The 22,794-nt window shown below is 33.1% G+C and overlaps 1 protein-coding gene across 4 annotated transcripts in view; it reads right to left on the bottom strand.

The window, feature by feature from the left end:
* Positions 1-6,471: 6,471 nt before the first annotated feature.
* LRRC9 (leucine rich repeat containing 9) overlaps positions 6,472-22,794 on the bottom strand; it is a 184,250-nt gene continuing 167,927 nt past the window's right edge. For all 4 annotated transcript variants that reach the window (XM_031952674.1, XM_031952676.1, XM_031952675.1 and 1 more), the window contains 4 exons: positions 21,580-21,720; positions 16,569-16,740; positions 10,380-10,548; positions 6,472-9,556 (listed from right to left, as the gene is read on the bottom strand). In XM_031952674.1, coding sequence (XP_031808534.1) covers positions 9,517-9,556; positions 10,380-10,548; positions 16,569-16,740; positions 21,580-21,720 — 522 coding nt within the window. In that variant the 3' untranslated portion in view covers positions 6,472-9,516. The remainder of the gene's footprint in view (positions 9,557-10,379; positions 10,549-16,568; positions 16,741-21,579; positions 21,721-22,794) is intronic.

Here is a 22,794-nt window from a genome sequence, read left to right as displayed (position 1 = left end):
AGTAGTTTACTTGCTTTCCCTCTCTTCTCCCTCTTCCCTTTCACTGTAAAAGCTTTTTTGCCTCTTTTTAATGAAACATAATTTTACCATTCCATTTCTTCCTCCTTTCTCCCAGTACATTCCTCTCTCATCCTTTAGTTTCATCATTTTTTAAAAGATATTCTCCCTTCACATTCAACTCACATCTGTGTCCTCTACCTATATATACTCTTTCTAACTGCCACAATAATGAGAAAGTTCTAAAGAATTACAAGTAACATCCTCCCTTGTAGGAATGTAAACAGATAAACCTTATTAAAAGTCCCTTATGATATCACTTTTCTGATTACCTCCTTATGCTTCTCCAGAGTCCTATATTTGAAAATTGAATTTTCCATTTAGCTCTGGTCTTTTCATCACCAACACTTGAAAATCCTCTGTTTCATTGAATGAACATTTTTTCTTCTGAAGGAGTATACTCAGTTTTGTTGGGTAGGTGATTCTTGGTTTCAATTATAGCTCTATTGCTTTCTGGAATATCATATTCTAAGACCTCCAGGTCTTTAATGTAGAAGCTGCTAAATCTTGTGTTATCCTGACTGTGGCTCCACCATACTTGAGTTGTTTATTTCTGGGTGCTTGAAATATTTTGTCTTTGACTTGGGAGTTCTGGAATTTGTCTATAATATTTCTGGGATTTTCATTTTGGGATCTCTTTCAGGTGATGATTGGTGGATTCCTTCAATTTCTATTTTGCCCTATGTTTCTAGAGTATCAGGATAATTTTCCTTGATAATTTCTTGAAAGATGATGTCTAGGCTTTTTTGATCATGACTTATAGATAGACCAGTAATTTTAAAATTATCTCTCCTGGATTTATATTCCAGGTCAGTTGTTTTTCCAATGAGATAGTTCACATTTTTTCTATTTTTCCCAAGTTTTATTGTATCTTTGATTTCTTATAAATTCATTAGCTTCCATTTGCACAATTCTAATTTTAAGGAATCATTTTCCTCAGTGAGCTTTTATGCCTCCTTTCCCATTTGGCCAATTTTGCTTTTTAAGACATTCTCATTAGCTTTTTGTATTTCCTTTTGCACTTCTCAATTCTTTCCTTACTTTTTTTCTCTTGATTTTCAAAATCCCTTTTAAGCTCTTCCATAGCCAGTTCTTATTTTTCTTGGAGGTTTTGGATGTATGAGCTTTGACTTTGTTATCTTCTTCTGAGTGTGTGTTTTGAAATTTGTCACCACAGTAACTTTCTATGGTCAGAAACATTTTTTGTTGTTTGTTCATTTTCCTAACCTATTACTCAGCTTTTAACTGTTAAAGGAGGGCTCGGTTTTCAGAGTAGAAGGAGGTGTCCTAGGATTGAAGAAGAGTGAACATTTTGATAAAATTTTCAAAAGAAGAGAGTAGGATCTGCAAAAAAAATCAGAGAGTTTAATTTCAATTCCTGACAAAATTTTTAGATGAATGGATTGGTTAATGAATATCTTAGAAAAGGAAGCAATGATCACAAAGAGTTGATATTACACTAGGTCAATCATTTTTTGATCAGGAGAATGTTGAAAAATTAGTTTAATTACTTCCCAGGAAGTGTCCAACTCTTCAATTCTCACAATGAAGAATAAATTTGAAAATATTTTTATCAATTGCTAACAGAAAGGATGGTTTACCTCGATGTTAAGCCACACATTTGTCAATGTTTCTCAAGCTAGTTTTGTGGAAAAGATGGGGATGTGTGGGCTAGACTTTAGTAGAGTTGGGTCAATTAAAAACTTGAATAACCAGACATAAAGAGTCATTAAGTTTATATTTCAACTTGAAATGCTTGACCTGTTTTCCTCCCACATTTTTATTAGTTACCTGTATGAAGTTTAATATGTTATGATTGTTAAATTTGAAGACACAAATGTAGGAGATATATAATTAACATCAGATCAGAGGATTTTGAGCTGGAAAAGGTATCAGAGGATTTTTAATTTGGGGACTGTTAGAATTTTTTTTAGTGTTTTGATAACTGTATTTTAATATAATTGATTTTGTAATCCTAAATATTTTATGACTTTCAAAATATTTTGATTGCCAATGGGTTCCATGACTTGATCTAGTCTAATCTTATTTTATAAACTAACGCATGATATTCAACTTCAGCTGACTTCTACTTTCAGCTTTTGTTCACGTTTATTCTTGACTGCTCTTGCAGTAGCCTAAACTTTTTTCATTTACAAATCAAGCTTTCTGTTGCTTCCCTTCACCTATCCCTCAGTAAATGACATTACCCTTTTTTACCTTACATTGAGAAACTAAAGTCACATTTTTAAAAGTTGTTTCAACCTACCTATTTACTTCCTGTATTGAGGACTTGTGTTCTTCCTCAACTTCTTGACCCCATTACTTTTTATTGACCTCTCTCCGTCATTCCTTCCTTTTGTCTTTTGCTTTTATTTTCTCCCTCTGTACTGATTGTTCCTCATACTAAAAATATGCTTGGCCTGCAATTTTCTCACACGGCTGACCCCTTTCTCATTCCCTTGACCTATATTTCCAGATATAACCTCTTTTGTTAGACTCAGCTCCATACTTCCACTTACCCAGTGGCCAAAAGTTTTGCTAGTAACTAAAATTCAGTGTGCGCTCAAATGATTTCATCTTTCTACCTCCAGTTTATCTCAACTTCCAGCTATTCTTGACTTATCTAACTTTATTATATAGAATCATAGTTATTTTATATCTTGAAATTTTGTCACTTTTGAATCCCCCTTCTCTTGCTTATCTCTCTCTTCTCATACTTAGATCCAAATAGTTGCTAAGTTCTATTCTGTTTCTGCACTGTCTCATTTGTAACTATGTTGTTACTGTAAACATCTTGCTTCAGACCTTCATTATCTTTTACTTGGATTATTACAAAAGCTTTCAAATAGATTTTTTTATTTCTGGTCTCCTATTGATCCAATCTATCCTATGTGCACATAGGATTAATCTTTATAAAGCATAATTCCATGCTTTATAAAAGTTTCCAAAGTGTTCTGCCTACAAAATAATGAAAACCATCAAAGCTCTTTGCAATATGGTCCCAACCAATCTTTCCAGGCTATTTACCATTTATACTTCTTTACATGTACCTTATAGACAAACAGGATTGCTTATCCTGAAAAGATCCACATTTTCCTATTTCTGCATTTTTTCCTCATGGTGTCTCTTTTATTTAGAATGAGCTTCCTATTCCTATTAATAATCTTATGTATCCTTCAGGACCTAGCTTAAATAACACTTCTTGAATGAAACCTTCTCTGATCCTGCCAACCTGATTGTGACCCTTTCTTCTTTGAAGCTCTCTAGCACTTTTTAATCTCTTACAATATTTGGCCTAGCAATTGTTTTTCTTATTCCTTCTACCAGACTCTAAGTTCTTTCTATCCTTTGTACTACTTAGTACAATATCATATGTAATAGGCATTTTTAATTATATTGGGTGACACTTTGAGGATCCTTGTCACATCAAAAATTTAGGAAGAATGAGATAATACAAATACATAAATGGATATTAAGATTTAATTAATATGATCTTGTAGTTTCAATTTTTTTCTATAGTTGATTCTATAGCTGGTAAGTAGAGAGACAAAATAGCAATGATGTAGTGAAGTATTTTATAATGTCATGATTTTTTATTATAGATATTATATCCAAGTTTTAAATCTTCAGGGGTAAAACAATCTCTTAGTAGCTAAATTATTATAAAAAATCATTTTAAAATGATTTCTAGGATATAAACCAAAAAAATGTCTTTGAATATGACAATCAGATGTTGATTTAAAGTAGAATGCTTTTCTTTACATATTGCTTTTGATGATATTCCTATTGTATTTCTGCTACTTAAATATATTTTCACAATGAAACCTCATTAAGCCAATGACAAAATTTACTCAAATATAAGAGAGATAACAAAAATAAGCATCATGAATAAGTGTAAAATATGAATTGTATTATATGACAAATAATTATTGCCTGTGCACTTATTTACTATGCTGTATAATCATTTGTTTAAATTAGTGGTAAATCTGAGAACTCTGAGTATATATGTTATGTTGCCTTTAAGTTTGTATATTTATACTTTTGCCATTAATTTGATGTTCATATTTGACAAGGGAATTGGCATTTTGAAAGACATTCATATTTATAGACAGATTAAATGCATATTTATATGATAAAAATAACATGAAATTTACTAAAAGAAGAAAAAATATTACATTCATTTAAATTTTACAGGTCTATTTTAAAACCACAGTTGGAGATAGCTAACAGCAAACTGTAGTATAAAGTTTATTTTGTAATAATGCTTTAATATGCCAAAACAGAACAGTTCTTCACAGACTAAATTAGCCAGAGAAATATGCCAATTCTGACTTCATTTCCATCCCACTGAATCATTGCATTCATTCTCTTTAGCTTTAAAGCTCTTCATTCTACTGTTTTTCAACACCCGTTATAGAATTCCAGCTTGCTTTTCACCTGTCTCCTAACAGTTTATAACATAGATGGCTGGATCCAGTCCATTGTTCCAATTGTATAGAGCTTAAAAAGCTCTGCAGTATTTTACTCTTTCCATTGTATCTGGCTTCCTTGAGTGCTCTGCTCACTGCATTTTACTTGTGCTCTCTGTTTTCTAAACCCATTTATGCCAATTCTTTCTGCAGAGACTTGTTCATCGGGGAGCTCAAATTGACTTCTCTCCATTCTGTTTCCCTAACTAAAAATGCACCATTAAGGCTGATTGAACTCTTTTGAAGCACTTCATAAAATTGAAAGGCAATAAGGAATTAGGCTACCAGTGTTTGCAAATACCTGTTTTCAGCTAAATTGATAGGAAGGAATTAGAAATAATTGGAAACTTTAAAATGCTATTGATATATGTTTATGGGTTACTTTTTTTTTTAAAACTGTTAAAATACTTGCAAAATATTTTTAGGAACAAAACCCCCCAAACTCTTGCTCTCCTCCCCCCTCAGTTTAGAAAGTAAAGAATAAAAAAGATCAGTGAAAATATATAGATAATTTTCAGAAATTCTTGGAAAAATATCAAGCTAATATGCTTTTTAGTAAACAATTTAGAATAGAATGACAATGCTAGTCCCATAGTTGAGAGTAACTGCTTTTGCTTTATACTGTCTTCATTTATTTTTGCTTGAGAGTCAATCAAATTATTATTTCAAAGTTTTAAAGAATTTCATTTTCTTTAGTTATATATCTTTTCTTAGAACAAGTCTGTTTTAAATATTTATAAAGGGTTTGATGTGAAAACTATTAAAATGAACACTTTAGCTAAAATATGGAACTGATCTTTTTAGGAAGAAGGTTTCACAGCAATTTTCACTGATAAATCATATACTAATATAATTAAATAGCAAATTAATTTTATAAAATTATTTGTCACCAGGTGTTTTCTGGTTTTCTGGTCAAAATTTAAGAAAGGTAAATAAGACCAAATACACATTTTTTTAAACCAAACATTTCAGAATCTAACACACTAAAAATTAATATTCCCTTTACTATAGTAATAAAGAGAATCTACTTCAGGTCTTAATAGTAAAGGGAATTTCTTCCTTTACAATTGACTAGAGATAAATTAATTAAATCATTTCTGGTATTTTTTCAACCTGAAAAGAATATATGAAAAAGATGTAATTTATATGTATGTGTATACTTAGATGTCTAGTATATCCTTGTGAAAAGATTTATGATTTTTAATTTTATAAATTTAAGATTTCTACTTTTGGAGCTAGCATTTTGTTTTGTGGTTTGGAGAGCAAAAGAATTTTAAAATCATTTGATCTAAGTATAACTTGAAGAAAAAAATTGATCAAAAAAATTTTTTTAAAGCTCATTTTGGGGAAATAGAAATTTTTAAGTTCTGAAAATGTAGAGGCTGATTCTTAAAAATGTCGTCTGAGTTATTTTGCCAAATGTAATTTGGCAAAATATAAATAAACGAAAATTATTATCAAACACATGATTCTTTGAATTAAATTGTACTTTTTCTAAAACAGGAACTTGAAGTAGTATGATATTGGCAATTATCTCCTCTATACTGCTGTATTGCCTGAAAGATTACTACTGGGTAAAAACTGCACTCTATGTACATATATTCCTCTATAAACAGTCTCATTGTTGAAAGAAAGGAGCAATATAACCAACAAGAAAGTAATTAAGTACCTTCAGAAGCTTTGTTTTATAGCAGATATATAAGAAAAAGCTGTCAGTTTCTATCCTGTTATGTTTCCTTTATGAAAATAGCATTTCACAAAATCTAAGAGAGCTAAGGATTAGATCTATTTTTTAAAAAAATTAAATATTTGATAAAATATGTGACACTTTTTAAAGGAAGTGAAATTAATGAAATGAAAATGATAATGGAAATGACACAGTACCATTAACACACAAGTATTCTTTTTTTTTTTTTTTTTTAAAACAAATCTTTATTAGGAAAAATATCAAGAAATCACGATAAATGAAAATAAACAAATGAAATATCTTTTTGACTAAGATATATTAATTAGCACATATTAAAGATCCCCTTCTCCCATATAAACAGTTCTTTTTCTTTTGTTTATTTAACATCTGGCGCTAAACACATTTAATACTCTATTCTGATTATCGTCAGGGCCTAAAACCTCAAAACCCAAGGCTCATTCTGTTAATTTCTAGGCCTAAAATTCAGTCTTTTTTCTCACTCCTGATGAGATCTTAATTAACATTTTTTTTCAAGGATTTCAGGCTATCCACTTACTTTATTTTTTAAATAAAATTTTATTGATAGTTTTCATTTTTCTATCACCTATACTTAGCAAGGGGCTCCTCCCCCACAGGAAGTCATTCCTTTGTTATAACAAAGAATAAAAAAAAAAGGAAAAATAACAGTTTGGCAAAACTAGCTAACATCAAATAAGTCTGACATTGTCTACTCTCACAATCCTCTATCTTTGTTTAAAAAAAAGAGGGAAATGAATAAATCTTCTAAATCAAGTTTTATGTGAATAAGTTTATACAAATATGCTTGGGCACATTCACACACCTAAGTCTTCTAATTGAAAACAATTTCTTTAAACGTAAATCTGTTATTTTTTATCTGTAACCATACTTGAGAAACATAAAGATATTAGCAAAAACCTATCTTTCTTACAAGATTACTTTAACATAATAATAATGATGGTAATGATATACATTTATTATAAGGCACTTTAGTTTTTACAAAATATTTTTATAATTACAACCATGTTTAAAGTAAATATTTGTAGGTAGGAAACAGATCATTTAAAAGGTCATTTTCTCCAACGTCCTTTACAATAAAAAATCATCTTCAACCTTCACATTTCATATTCTATTCCATTCCTTTGGGGGTCTGGAATTACTGTGCTCCCAATTAGACTGTATTAATAATTCTTATAATCTCAAATCTTCTCCAGTCCTTTGGATATAACTATATCAAAAAATTCTGTTTCATTCTTGCACTTTCCAAGTCCTTTTGCTGCTAGTTCTACATTTAAAAAGCTACAAATTAGGTAGATGTTGGAAATTCACACAAAATTTAAAAACATATACATTTTCAAATTCCTAATTATAACTCCTTTGAACTAATAATTCACTGATTCACCTGTGGCATTATTTTAAATTTAATACAAAACAGTCTTATTTTATACCCGACAATGTAGAAAACAGCAACTGTTAGACCTTTTCTTTAAATAATTTAGACTTCATTTAGTGACCCCATTTTATCTCACGGATATGGAAGTTGAGGCCAAGAATGATTTTTCCCAAAGCCTAGAACATGGCAAAGCTGGTATCTGAACTCAGATATTCAACATTTAAATCCAGTGCTCCTATCAATATGCTACAACAAAGCTATTATGTATTTTAAAATATCTCATTCTTTTCCATAGTAACTATAAATATACAATTAAAATATTCAACAAAGCCTAAAATAATAAGAGTTTAATTCAATGGAGAATAGTAATTCAAATTATTTGCCACCCATGTGTGTAAAAAGAGAACATGATCATCTAGCAATAAGAGTGCAAATTTCTGTTGTTTCAATTTTAAAGTCAGCCTTGAGTACAAGGCTTGGCTTTGTATTTGGACAATTCAAAGAGCAACATCGACATCTTCTGGATGTTATTAGAATTGCATAGGTTTTGGTTTTGTTTTTACAAAAAAACAAAACAACATAAATTATTCCCATGTAAATAACCTTGAGATTTTAAAGCATACAGAATAAATGCACATTAAACATTGAATAAATGACCTCTTCATTATTCTTGATGCTTTGAGAATTAGATGAATTATATTACTAATATTCAGTGCTTGGAAGGAAATTATATTGTTCATATATAATTTGAATTTTGTAACTTTTAGAATAACTTCATTACCATTTATTTCAAAAACAGCAAAATAATGAGTGACAAATATTTAGCAAAAACAGTTTTTCCTGTGTAAATACAGATTATAAAAAAGCACATCTAGTGCTAAACCAACAGAATTTTACATGGGTTATAGACTTATTAAGCTTTTGTATTTTAAAATAAAAAGTAGAAAATGTAACCCATTTTAAGAATTGCATTAAAATTTTTTCAGAGGTTAAAAAATGTAGATGATAACTTTAATTTACTATACTAATAGTATGCTACATAATATAATTTAAACACAACTGCAAGCAGAATATAATCATTAAAAATAACATTTTAAAAAGGTGAACACTCAGATTAAGCATGTCCTTTTGTAACTTGAAATTATTTATTGTGTGCTAATTGACCATATGGGACCACCATCAAACTCTTTTTATTTTTAAGAGCATAACCAATGACTGAATCATTAGCAAAAATTAGGTTCTTATTGATGTACACAATTCTGCATCTGAAAACAACTGTAAGATCACCTTGCTCTAAGTGGTAGCTATGTTTGACAAGGACTGTTCAAGACTTTATAAAGCCTCAAATGAGTGTGTGTCTGTATACATACATATGTGCACATATATGTACACATACATAACCTACAATCTACACACGTCTGTACGTATGTGTATACATACACTACTATTCAAAATCAGTTATTTCCTATACTTATCTTTCATTAAGATGTATCTGGCCAGAATATTATTTCTATGCCTTAAGTAGCATGGAGCTACTTGACTCTCTGATTTCTTTTCAAGTCTTCCTTTTAAAAATGATGTGAGATGTAAAACAATTTATGCTTTTCTTTAAAGTTCAAATATACAAAGAACAATTCCTGACAACTGTATTGAAAGTATGAGATCTTAGAAAATAAAATCTCACTAAGGGTGAGATTTAGATTATGTTATATGGAGCTGGAGAAGATGAAGCTATCCATCCATATGTTAATACTGAAGTTTGTCCATCAACACCAGTGCCATGATTAACTTATTCACATTTTCCATCACCCACCACTATCTGCTACCTTTTATTTACACTGTCACTGAACATAAATAAATTTCTTCTTTCACATTCATTTTTCTTCTGCAAATTACATTTGATTTTGTCTGGAAAAGTTGTTGCCAGGCATCCTGTAAGAAATAAAATGCTTTAGTCATGCTATTTTTGATTTATTTAAGAACAATTTAACTTGCAGAATAAGAATGCAATTTTCTTTCCATGTTTAGGTAGGGTTTTATTGGTAGTTCTGACATGTGTTATGACACACATAAGGTCATCTGTCTATATTTTTAAAATTACCACTATCCATCCATCCATCCATCTATCTATCTATCCTTCTATCTACTTACCTACCTATCAACCTATCATCTCATTATATAATTAATCTCTTATTTCTATATCTTTGTACAATTATAAAAATTGCTTGACACAGAAAGTCAGATTTATAGGACCGAGTGGAATAAAAGTGTTATCAACTGGGACTGGTAGAGATTTACAGAGATTTGACAAATATTTGGTCCACATAATCTCAGACTTGAATTTACAGACGGTTTTTTGTAAAGGTAAGAGAGTGACTCATTTTTATATTCAATGAATATGTTAGAATAATAGTTAGAAAAATTATTTTTTTCCAATGGTTCTCTCAACTAAGAACTCTATTGTATTCTACCTTGATAAATTTTAAATTCTTTGTGAGTTATATGAATTAATTAGTCTATGAAGTATTACATAATTTTATTTGAAAATTATGTAATCTGAGGAATTCCATATTTAGTAGTTCTGTATTTTTAGATAAAAAAAATCAGTGGAAAGTGAGAGTGTTACCAGAAAAGGGTAATGACAGAAGAATTAGGGGAAATCATATTACTTTAGGAAATGCAACCACAGAATTTATAGCTAAATGGGAACCTTAAAAATTACTTATTTCAAACTGTTTTAATTTAACTTCTTTACCTTTCATCATCTCGGTTGCCTTGGTACATCTGTACGGAACGAGAAATGACGTTTTGTTGTGACATAAAAGTTGGAGAAATATTTACTCCTCTGAGCTGCTGAAAAATTATTTCTGCATGGATGCTACGAGGATTATTTGTCATAGTTCCTGCATTCTTCGCTTTTTTTTCTGAAATACAAAATTTATCTTGCTGAAATGATAAATACAACTTTATTGCTTTTACATGAGAAGCATCATATACTATTTGTTTAGCATTTTTCTAAAAATTAACCTTAGATTACATATTCTCAATGCATATTTTAAAATGCTATTTCCACTTGGAATATTTTTGCACTCTAAGATGATTTGTGTGAACTGATATAAAATAAATAAAGCAGAACCAAGAGAATAATTTAAACATAACTATAATACTATAAAGGAAAAAACTTAAGGATTCTAATTAATTCAGTGAATAACCACAATTCCAGAAGACATCCCTCCTCTTGATAAAAAAGATAATGTATTATATAGGTTGGAAATGAGACAGACATGTAATTTGTTTCATGACTATTCTTAGTTATTTATAAGAGAAGGTTTTTTTTTTTTTTTTTTTCTCTAGGGATATGGAGAGTTGTGAAAGAGAGCGGTAATAGTGGTGTCCTGCTAAAGAAGAGCATTAATGAAACATTTATAAAAACACAGGAGAAAGCAGAGGTAAATTTAAAAAGAAATGTTACAAGTAGGTTGGTATTGAAATTACAGTATCTATTATAAAATCTATTATATACTTAAAAAATCTCAGGTTGTATATAATTGAGATTTATTGTTTCATATACAATTCTTTTTTTCTATTCTTCTTTGTATATGCAAATGATTGCAGCTTCTGATGCCCGCCAAATTCAAAATTTGAAAAAGACGCTATTAATACTGACAAAATTATTTTCTACCTCAAATGACCACCTTCAGGGGCAGGTTATTTTTGTGATTGGTTTTAAGAATGTCTTATTGCCTTAGAGGACAATGCTATCCAGCTGCAGCTAATTTAAGGGAAGCTGAAATATGGGGTTATTTTTTCCTTTACTTATATTCTCGATCTCATTCCCTCCCAAGTCCTTCAGCAGATGCCCTGGCAACCATCCTCCCTCCTCCAATCTTCAAACTCTCCCTTATCTATTGGCTCTTTCCCTGAGGTCTACAAACCTGCTGAGGTTTTCCCATCCTTAAAAAAAAACCCTCACTTGATCCCTCCCCCCATCCCTTCAAGCTATTGTCCTATTTCTCTCCTTTCTTTCACAAACACCTAGGAAAAGCTGTTTGTTCTTGCCGTCTCCACTTAATCTTCCCTTCCTCGGCCCTCCTCCTTCCCAAGCCCGCAGTCTTTCTCGGTCCCTCTCTTTGCCGAGGCAGTCTCGCCTCTTCCCCTCACTGCCAGCCCGCTTCTCGGTTCCTTTCTTAGACCACCTTCCACAATGCGTACATGGACCCGTGGACGGGTCTGACAGCTCTGTCCTAGGCCCTCTCAACCTTTTCTTTCTCTTTACTCTCGTCGCGATCTCATTACTTTCCATGGGATTACCTTTATGCAGACAATAGATTTAGAGAGTGAGCTCCTCTCTCTCTGAATTCCTGTGCTGCATTGCCAATTGCCTAGTAGATGTTTTGAACCGGATGACCAACGGATACTCAAATTTAAAAATAAAATTACCTTTCAACTAAAACCAGTCCTTCTTCTGAACGTAGCTGATTCTGTCAAGGGTACCACAACACCATCGGTGTCGCTAATCTGCCTTTACCTTCTCATTTTCCTTCCTCCCATATATCTAAACAATTGCCAATTATTTGGATTATTTCTCCACGGCATGTTCCCCTTACATGGCCGTCACCATATGGTGCCACTCCCTTTGGGCCGCTGTAAGGGCCACGGGAGCAAGCCCCATGGGGAACCCTTTCTCTTTCCTCCTCCGGACCTCTCCTCTGCCGGAGCCCGCTCAATCTCCAGAACCGTGGGGCTGCTAGAGGTCCAGCAGAGTGCTATGGGAAGCATTTCCCTTCCCCTTCTTGGGCCGGGTACATCCCAACAGACACCAGGGGCGCACTGGGTCCCTAATGAGTCCTTCTCTCTAACTTTCCTCCTTCTTCTAGTTGGATGCTAAATCGCATTATCATCGCTCCCCAGGGGTGGGGGTGGGGGTGGGGAAGAAACGCATCCAGTCCGTTTTCTAGTCTGAGTCTTGCGCCCTCTCCCAACTTCCCAATAGTCTGGGGCTGAGCTCCTTTCATTTCCTAGCTACTGGAAATGTATTCCTGTCATTTGAATGATAAGAGGCAGCAATTACATTCTTTTCAGTAATTTGGAGGGCCACTGAGTCTTACCATCTGCCCTGTAACTAAACCTGATGAATCACTAGACCTTATCACCTGTCCTAGGGTGATACCCTGCAAACCTCTAGGCATTGTTAATCACTTTGTCTGCTACATCTTAAGGCTCCTTGGGACTTTTCATCCCTCTTGCAGCTGAGTCCACCTATATATGCTGTATCCCACAATTAAAATGTGAGTTTCTTGAGAGCAGGGACTATCTCCCCATCCAGTGCTGAGCATAGTGCTTGGCACATAGTGTATAGTAAATGCTTTTTCATTAATTCCTTCACCTTAGTTCAAATTCTTATCTGTTGCTGAATTATTATAAATAAAAGCCCACTGATTGGTCTCCCTGCCTTAACTATCTCTCTCATCCAAAACAAATTCTACATAACTTCCAGAGTGATATTTCTAATGAGCATATCATTGTCCTGCTCAGTAAATTTTAGTGACTTATTACTTCTAGGATCAAATATAAACTATATTTGGCATTTATAGTCTTCACAACTTAATCTCAATTTAGTATACATGTTACTATTCCCTATACCTTTCCCTCACTTTCCCTTTCAGTCAAACTAGTTTTCCGTTTTTTACACAAAATGATCTTCTACCTCTATGGCCTCTGAATAAGCTTCATGCCTGAAATATGTTTCCTCTTCACTTCTAACTTTTAGAACTCCTAGTTTCCTTCAAAGATCAAGTGCTATTTCCAAATAGGGCTTTTCCTGACTACTCCAATTGTTCATTCTCCCCCAATTTACTTTATTTTAGCACAAAATGTTGATACTGGTCCTTATGCTTATGCACTGATATTCTGTAACTAGCTATGGTTCACTAACTATGTGGTGAATCCTGAGTCTTTTTCTGTCGAGTAGCACTAAACCACCCATGTCTGTTATCTTTTCTTATCTTCTTTTCATTTTCTCACATGTGGAGCCAGGGCCAAGGTGAATTCAAAAAGTGATAGTCAGCCACATACTTGCCCTTAGTGGACTTTTTTCTTGCCTGGTTGTGTTACAAGTAGACAAAGGATATAACAGAAAAGGAAGATCTCAGATTCTTCCAAAGGCTGGTTTGTGAATATAGTCTTCTGAGGTTTGTTGCTTTTGTGTTTTGTTTTTTATATTTTTTGTTGTTGTTGTTGTATTTCTGTATTTATCCTCTCCCATTTTAGGTGAAAGGGATAAAAGTTGGCTATAACATTCTAAGGTTAAGAAAGTCCAGCAGCTGGAGTCCAAGCTGAGATGTGCTGGAAGCTAGATGGTGAAAAGTGAAATCCCAAGTGACTTGCCAAGCCCCGTCCATCAGTATCACCTGAATCATGGTCATGCTGAATTTGGAACTGAATTGATGGGGATGAAGGCTAGGTTGAAATAACACTGTTGGAACTCACTCTCCCCAGTGACTAAGGTGGTATAGGGGAGAGTGCATCCCTGGGGATACACTTAGGATACTCTTGGGAGGAGTTCAGACCCTTTATGCCTATTTGATATTTAGCTCTTCAGCTGGATACCTAAACTGGGTATCTTTGTTCACTGTTTGGTTCTGGTACCAACTTGTATTTCTGATTTCAAAATAAAATAAGAAAGTAATATAATCCTAGGGTTGGAAGGGTCTTCAGAGGCCACTTCCTCCAATGTGTACCTGACCAAGAATCTCCTCAACAATTCACACAGCAAAGGTCTATTCAGCCTCTGCATGAAGATCTCTGGAGAGGGAGGGGGCAGAACCTCCTCAGGCAGTCTATTCCATTTTTTAAAGGAATTTTTTCTTTTCTTGACCTGAAATCTGTCTGCCCATTTGTCTTGTTCTGCTCTCTGAAGTCAAGTGGAACAAGTCTAAACCTTTTTCCTTGAGACAGGATTTAAAACATATGCAGACAGTTTTCAGGGCTTGACCGATTGCTTTTCTTTTCCAGTCCAAACACCTCCATTTCCTTCAAATGATCCTCATCTAGCACCATCTCAAAACCCTTTGCTGTAATGGTGGTTTTCTTTTGGGTACTCTCTAGTATATCTATAGTCTTCTAAAAATGCAGTGACCAGAACTGAACCCAATATTTGAAATCTAATCTTTACAGAGTAGGATTCAATAGGACTGTCACCTGGATACTATGCTTCTCTCAATGTATCCTCAGATTATTCTAATAATTTTTCATCGTCATGTCACATGCTTTTGATTCAAATTGAGGTTGTAGTCCAATCAAAATGCAAGTTTTTTTTCCCAGACAAATTTCCATCTGGCCATAAAGACCCCATCTTGTACTTGTGAAGCTGAGCTTAAACTTACTTTCAGTAGATTTGGTTTAGATACTAACTATTGCCTTTGACCCACTAGCCAGGACATCTCTGTTCATTAACTTTGCCTTTCACAAAGTCACAAACTTCTGGCCTCTAATAGGAAACACTCAGTTCTCATCCTTTTAAATCTTTTCTTCCCAGCAAAGGAGTCTTCAGCTTATACCATAGAAGGCATTAGTCCTCTCCAAAACTGTTTAATAAAAAGACACGAAATAAGAAATCTCACATCATGTAAACTCAAATTGTGAACAAATGTGCTGTTCTCACATTCAAATATTTGATTAGAATTCCAAGCACAAGTTTTCAAATGGATCACAGAATTATAGTTTTAGAGAGGTAAAGCTGGAAGAAATCTCAGAAATTATTGAATTTAATTCTCTCATTTTAAAGATGAGGAAACTGAAACTCAGGTGAAGGGAGGTTCTTGCCCAAGCTCACACTGGTGGGAAGAATCATAGTCAGGATTTTAATGTTCATCTATCACCTCAGAGATATGAATGTTTTTTCCCAGGAATGCAGAGCAGAACTCATCCATACTTCTCCATCCCATGTAATTCATCTATTTCCTCCCATAAGTTTGCCACAGGGGATTGACTCAATAAATGTACTGGGGGTCTTCCATTCATTCTCCTGATGTCATGAAAATACCAGTGGGGTGCATGGGCTGTCCACTTGTCATCTTTCACTCTTGTTATATGACCAGTCAGTATTTTCTTCCCAATCATGTGTTTCTTTGATGATAATTCTTATTCTGGCTCTTCATTATAATTTCTTAATTATTAAGTTCTGTAGACTATTCATAACCTTTCCATGAGTCTTTCCATGACCTTCTGAGTGATTCATATTTTTAATTCTTTGGAGGCTACTGTATTCTGTGACTCATCCATACAATACTATCAGTAGAACCTTTATTTCTGGATGAAGTTTAAGGGTCAGTAAAGGGGTTATGGTTTCCAGAGATGATACAGCCTATTCTCTTCCCCCTGTTTAATTCTAGGACCAATTCATCCATGTGCAGTATCTGTCCAAGGTATATATTCATTCAAATGCATATCATAGTTTAGACAACAGACATTCTTGATCCACTTGATTTTTCTTGTGTAGTGTGGCCAAACTCTTTTGAGTGGCTGTGAATCTCATCTAGGATGCTCTGTAATAATCCAAGGCTTGATATAATCAGCACAATGTCATCAGTAAACTGGAACCTCTGAAAGACCTTATTATCTATAGGGGATCCTTCTTCAACTTGGATTCTAAACTGTATTTCCCCTATAACAGTGGTGAATTCTCTCAGAAGCATAGATCTCCTTGTTTTTTTTTTTTTTTCATGTCTGATTATCAGTAATAAAAGGGTTCTTGAACAAAATTATCTCTCGTTTCCATCTTTCATGGTATCTTGCACAAATACAACAAATTTCAGAATCTTCCAATTCAAATTGCCCATACAAAACTTGATCAAATATAATACGTTCAGTAGTGGTAAGTACTAAGAACCTTTAAGAAGTGGAAGTGAGATTTTTAAAAAATGAAGTGTTTCATTACACTCACCCTTATTACATTCACTGGGTAAAATAACTTCATTTACAGGAGTAAATGTGAAGTCAGATCCGAAGTAATGGTTAATTCCTTCATGCAGAATTACATTTGTTATCTTTATGGGAGGAGCTTTCGCTTGGCCATATTGTCCACAGTCCACTGGAGAACTGGCAACAGGAACAAACTACATAATAAAATGAAACAATTAAAAATGCCTCATCTCCCATGCTTTGGTTAACAGATTTAGTTCTGCCTATAAACCTATATAATAGGTATTTCTGACCCCAAACCTTTAGAGAGGTATTTGTATTTGGGCAGGCTGAGCTTAGGTGACAATTTCCAACTTCTTTCATATCTCAACAAGCATTAATACAGACTATACTTTCTAACCAGTCCTATAAAAATATGCATTTTCTGAGACTGATCATCCCTAGATCTCCATCGCCATAGTGAAATAGAAAAGTGAAATAATATGTAGGCTGTGAAATTTTCTTCTGAAACATAAAAAACATAAAAATATGTTCATTTTAGAAAGTTTTAATTTCTTCCTTTCTCATGGCTTCATATGGTCTTAAAAACTACAGTAAATTGCAGGTGACAAACTTAAAAAAATTTTTCTGTTTGTCATATAGATGTCAAAATAGATAAAAGTTCAATTCTATTATAAGGAATAAGATAAAAACAACCATTATCTTCCCTGCTTATATTTTAAAGTCCTTTACAAATTGACTCCAAACTATTTCTCTGATTCATAATCCCCCTTCCTTGCTATAGTTTAGTCAAAATGGCAATCTTTCTCTTCCTCAAATATGATACATCATATCTCATCTCTTGGCCTTCATATTGGCTGTTCCCCACACCTGGACTTAAGTCCCACTTCACTTCTGTCTCTTAGAATTTCTTGTTTTCTTGAAAATAGCTCAACATCTTTTTTGGTATACCTGAATATAGTATAAGATTTTGTTCTGGGCCTTTTGTATCTATTTTGTTGGTTTCTAGTGCTATAGGTTTAATTATCTCTATACAGAAAATTCCCAAATCTACATATCCAGCCTTCATCTTTGTTCTGAATTTTAATTTATTGACTATTTCAAAGTAGAAGTCCTACAAGTACCTCAAATTTAACACATCTAAAACTTAACTCATAATCTGCCATTCTCTCCTCCTCCCCCTGGAAAATTTTCACTACTTTACTTTTCCAAAGTTCCTTACTACTTTGGGAGAAAATTCATCCTTCCAGTCACCTAAGTTCACAATTTTCGTATTTCATTTGACTCCTTATTCTCTATTATCCCCACGTATCTAGTGACCAAATCTTGTTTTTACCTTCACAATATCTTTCATATACATTCCCTTCCATCACTTCCCCAACTCGTTCTCCCTGTATTGTCTTGCCTCTCCAGTCCCTTCCCTTCCCCAACAGTTGCAAAAGTGAATTGGTACATTTGACCATATCACTTCCCAAACTCAATCAATTCTATTGAATCCATGTTACCCTAAGGATTAGTCTTTTCTGTTAAGCTTTTAATTACTTTTCTTTCTCTTTCTGTATTTTTAAGTGCAGTCAATTTGGCATTCTTTCTGTTCCTCAAATACTACTCCTCCTCTTCCTGCCTTTGTCCTCTATTCACTATTACTTCACTTTTACTTCTTGGAGTTCTGTTTTCTTCCAAACTCTGGTCCAGGTATGAAGCCTTTCCTGAACCTTCATCCTCCCCCTCTCCTCAAGATGCTTGTGCTATTCCATTTAGCTGGTAGATATTTTACATAAATTTATCTCTCCCATTAGAATGTAAGCTCCTTCAGGGCAAGGACTGATTATTTCATTTTTGTCTTTTTAATCTCCAGTATCTAGCACAGTATCTAAGCAGTAGATACTTAATAAGTGCCTCCTTTTTTTGAACTTTAGTAGAACCCAGGTTTCTATTAAAGATAAAACTTTATCTTGCCTCTTTTGGCTCATTAAACTGACAAAGAGTTGGACTTGATTGTTACAAAAGAACAACAAACGTATTGCAGATGCAAAACAAAGCAAGTATTTAGAAGGGACAAAATAAAAGGAAAATTTGAGTTTTAATGACATGTGTAATGGCAAAAAAAAGTTATCCTTGTGGACAATTTTCCAGAGAATTTTTATATAATTGGCAAGTTACCATGACTGCCTGGTTCTACCTTTCTGTGGCCTAACTGATGATCTTGGCTTTGGACAATGTTCCTGGCTGTAATTTTTTTTTACTGCTTTTTAGTTGTCCAGGTGATATTTCTGATTCTAACTCTGACTTTGCACTTTCAGAACTTACTCCATAGGTTTATTTCCCTTTCTATAGACTCCCTTGTCTGGACGGGCAAGTTTATCTATGGTGTGCTGCTCATTTTTATACAAACCCTAAGGTTTACAACAAAATACCATGAGAACCAAGGAATCTAGGTATGATCTCATTATCTCTCATATAAAAATAAGGAAATGGAGGCAGAAAAAAGGTAAATGGCTTGCCTAACATTACTTAGTTAGTATATGGTAGAGCTGAGATTTGAAAGAAGGCCTTTTCACACCAAATCCAGGGCCAGGCACTTTCCTGCCCCAGATTAACTGCATTTCTCAGCTTTCCCAGATGTAGTGTGGTAGGGTGTTTAGGAATTTCTTATTGATTCTTGTTGTTTATCATTTCTTAGTCTATTGCTGGAACATAAAAACTTGAAAAATTGAAGTAGTTTTCCCACATAGTACTGATTATAGACTTATAGAAATTTCATGCTATGGGGTCATGATAAAGAGGATTGGAATTCATAAGCCAAAATGATATTCTTAGTAGAACTTTCTCTGAATGATTCATCACTGCATGGATAATAAAGAGGAATTATTTTTTAAAAAAAGAGAGGAAAATGAAATTTTCCAGCAAGTCTTATTCTAGGATGCCTTTACTGTTCCTTTTCCACAAACACTTTTATTTATTTTTACCATTCTTAAACACAGTCCTTATTTGAGTCAAGCAAGTCTACTTGTTGTTTCTTATATGTGATTTGTTTGTTTTCTTCTCCTGCCCCCTTCACATAAGCTTCATCCACAAAGGGTGTCTCAATATTTTCATTTCAGGAGGGAGCTCAGTTCAGAACATCTTATTTCTCACTTGGCTGCACTACCTCGGGATTTTCTAATTTTTCCACTGTGAAAATGCCAGGTACTTTCTTACCTTCCTTTGATTTTCAGATTTCTCTTGTGTATCTTTCCTCATTACATTGTAATTTCTTGAGGGCAGGAATTGTCTTGTTATTTTTGTGTTTATATCCCTAGTCCTTATAAAAGTGTTTAACACTTAGTATGTACTTAAATGTTTACTGATTGACTCTCTGTTCAATCCTCTCCTCAATACTTATGAAGTGATTTTGCACTGTTAATTTGTTTATATGTTGCTTTATAAAGGAGCTAAAGCTTTTTCATGATTGTAAGTTATGTTAAGAGCACTGACTATGTCTTATTTGTGTGTGTATGGATATCAAGAAAGATTGCTATATCGCTAAATTTATTTTAGCATGAGATAGCCCTTCATTTATATATGTAAGTACATATGAATTAGTATATTTCTAAATGATAATTTATTATATTTATTATATAAATAATTATTTATAAATGATCTTCAGTATAAGTAGATTGTGGTGGTGATTTACAAATTTAGTATATATGTATATTTTGCATATACATGGACTTTTGGATATATTTGAAAACTAATTCGCTTTTGATTTTAAAATTAAACAATGCATCTTTTTAGGATAGGTCTAGAATTATTAAATCATTCACGCAGTCACATCTGGTAAGTAAACTGCCTCTATCATTGCCTATTAGCAACTGCTCTGCAACTTGTAGAATTAAATTTCTCCTGTGTTATGGAGAGATTTTAAGTGGCTGGGATCACACTGCTAGAATGAGTTAGGAGTAGGACTTGAACCCAGCTATTCTTGACTATAAGATCTGTTCTCTATCATCTAAGACCAGTTCTCCAACAACTACTTCATGATGTCTATTAAATATGTATCATACTTATAGATTATATTTCTTAAAAAATTAACCAGTATCTGCCTATCAATAAATATGTGAGATCAAGTCCAAATCCTTGGCAAAAAGACCTAATCATTTTCAGTTTAAAGTATTTAGAAATACGAAGAAGAGGCTACAGATAAAATAAATGATTAAAATTTAACTTCTTTAAGATAATAACATAAACTATCAAAGGTAAAGTTTTAAATTCTAGCCTACTAAGCAAAATTCTGCAGAAACATTACTGTCAACTCATTAGCTCCAGAATTATCTTGTTCCCTGCAGAGTCTTGAACTTTAGTGGCCCCTGAAGAACAAGGTTGTTTGAATGACTACTATATAAAGTATATGTAAACCATACTAAGTATAACTAAGTGGAATATTTTAATTTTCATAAAAATCATAGTTATTATACTTAGATATCCTCTTAAAGGTAGAATTAAGACATAAATTCATTAATAGTTCATACCTCTGTAAGTAATTCTCCTCTTTGTATCTTGAATGGTGATAAAAGTGCATCATCTTTGATATGAAAGAAATCTTAACTACCCCTTCCCCAACACACACATTATCTACATTCCAGTTGTTAGTAGGGGTTGAGTGGGGAAACAATTCCTAAGGTGTGCTTGCTCTATGGCTCTTTTCTTGCCTATTCTACATCCCCTTTATCAGCTAAAGAGACACACCAAATTGTCATAGAACTTTTTCTCCTGCCACAGAGTGGGAAAAGAAGAATCATTTATTTCTTCTTATGATCACTTTTCATAGGTAGCACACAAAAGTAAATGACTTAGCTAAAATTAAACCACCTGTCACCAGAAATGATCTTTGATAGTCAATAACTAAACAAATGCTAAAAGCTCTTTTTAAATATAAGTAGAACGTTTATAAAGAAAGGTAGTGTTAGTATTATAGTATCTATTTGATTAGCATTTTTCAAACTTTCATTTTAATGATTTATATTTTAAAAATTAAAAATAACAATCATTACTGAATTTTTCTTTGATTGGGGTTCTGCGAAGTGAAATTCAGCTCTTGCTCTGTCATCATAATTTATGGTTATTCCATCCAACATCTGTAGGTTAGGTAATCGATATATCAACATATGGCGATGTGCAATTTTATGAGAAATCTGAGGAAAGATAAAATGACAAAATACCATTTAAATCACTTTCACTTTAAAATTAATCATATAAATGTATGACTATGTATATATATATATATATATATATATATATATATATATATAGGATTTAACATATATTTTAACATATTTAATATGTATTGGGCTACCTGCCATCTAGGGGAGGGAGTGGAGTGAAGGAAGGGAAAATTTGGAACAGAAAGTTTTGCAAGGGTCAATGACGAAAAATTACCCATGCATGTGTGTTTTGTAAATAAAAAGCTTTAATAAAAAAAATTTAGTCATAAGCAAGCTTATCATAGGCATCACAAATGAAAACTAATTAATGTTTTTTCCACCAGTTAATGATAGAAGCTTATTAAAGATTTATTGAATAAGTTAATTTTTAGATCAATTCCCAAAATTTATTTATGGTATGAAAAAATTAATTTCTGAAAAAGTTAAAAAGGTTAAAATTTAGAGTTCTGGGCTCTCTTGAAAACATCTAATTTTAGTAACATTATATCAATTTGCTGTAACCTACTCTTCTCTCTTACCTTGCTTGAACTCTTTTCATTTTGCTTAGGGAGCACCTCATGGGGTTGATAAGAAATGAGGGGAAAATGAAAGAATTTTCAAGGAGGAGGATGTGCTGTGCTCAAAGGCTAAAGGACAAGGTAATAATGATGGTCTTTTCCTGGATAGAATTGGCTGTACATTCTATTCAGCCAGCTCTGAAATAGGATAAGCTAAGCTCAGCAGCAATCACAGGTATTTGTCAAAAACTGGACAGTGAGACTATCAAATCTTTTCAAAGAGCTAAGGGACAGCAGAACTGCTAACTCTCCAATAACCAGAGCATATTGCTTTAATTAAACACATATCCCAGTAAAGCTATGCACAAATGGCCAAGGGTGAATGTGGTATTCTTTGATCCCCTATGCACTCTGGAATATCTGTTCCATGAGGAACAAATTTGCTTTCCTGTTCAACCTTTTCCTTTCTCACTTTCAGTCTTACAGCTCTCACTGAGATTTGGCTTCCTCTGATGACAGCTTCCCTCACTGTTCTTTCTAGCACTGG

This window comes from Sarcophilus harrisii, chromosome 2 (assembly GCF_902635505.1).
Source record: "Sarcophilus harrisii chromosome 2, mSarHar1.11, whole genome shotgun sequence".
NCBI lineage: Eukaryota > Metazoa > Chordata > Mammalia > Dasyuromorphia > Dasyuridae > Sarcophilus > Sarcophilus harrisii.
The sequence above is the reverse complement of the archived record's forward strand: the minus strand, read 5'-3'. Positions and strand labels throughout refer to the sequence as shown.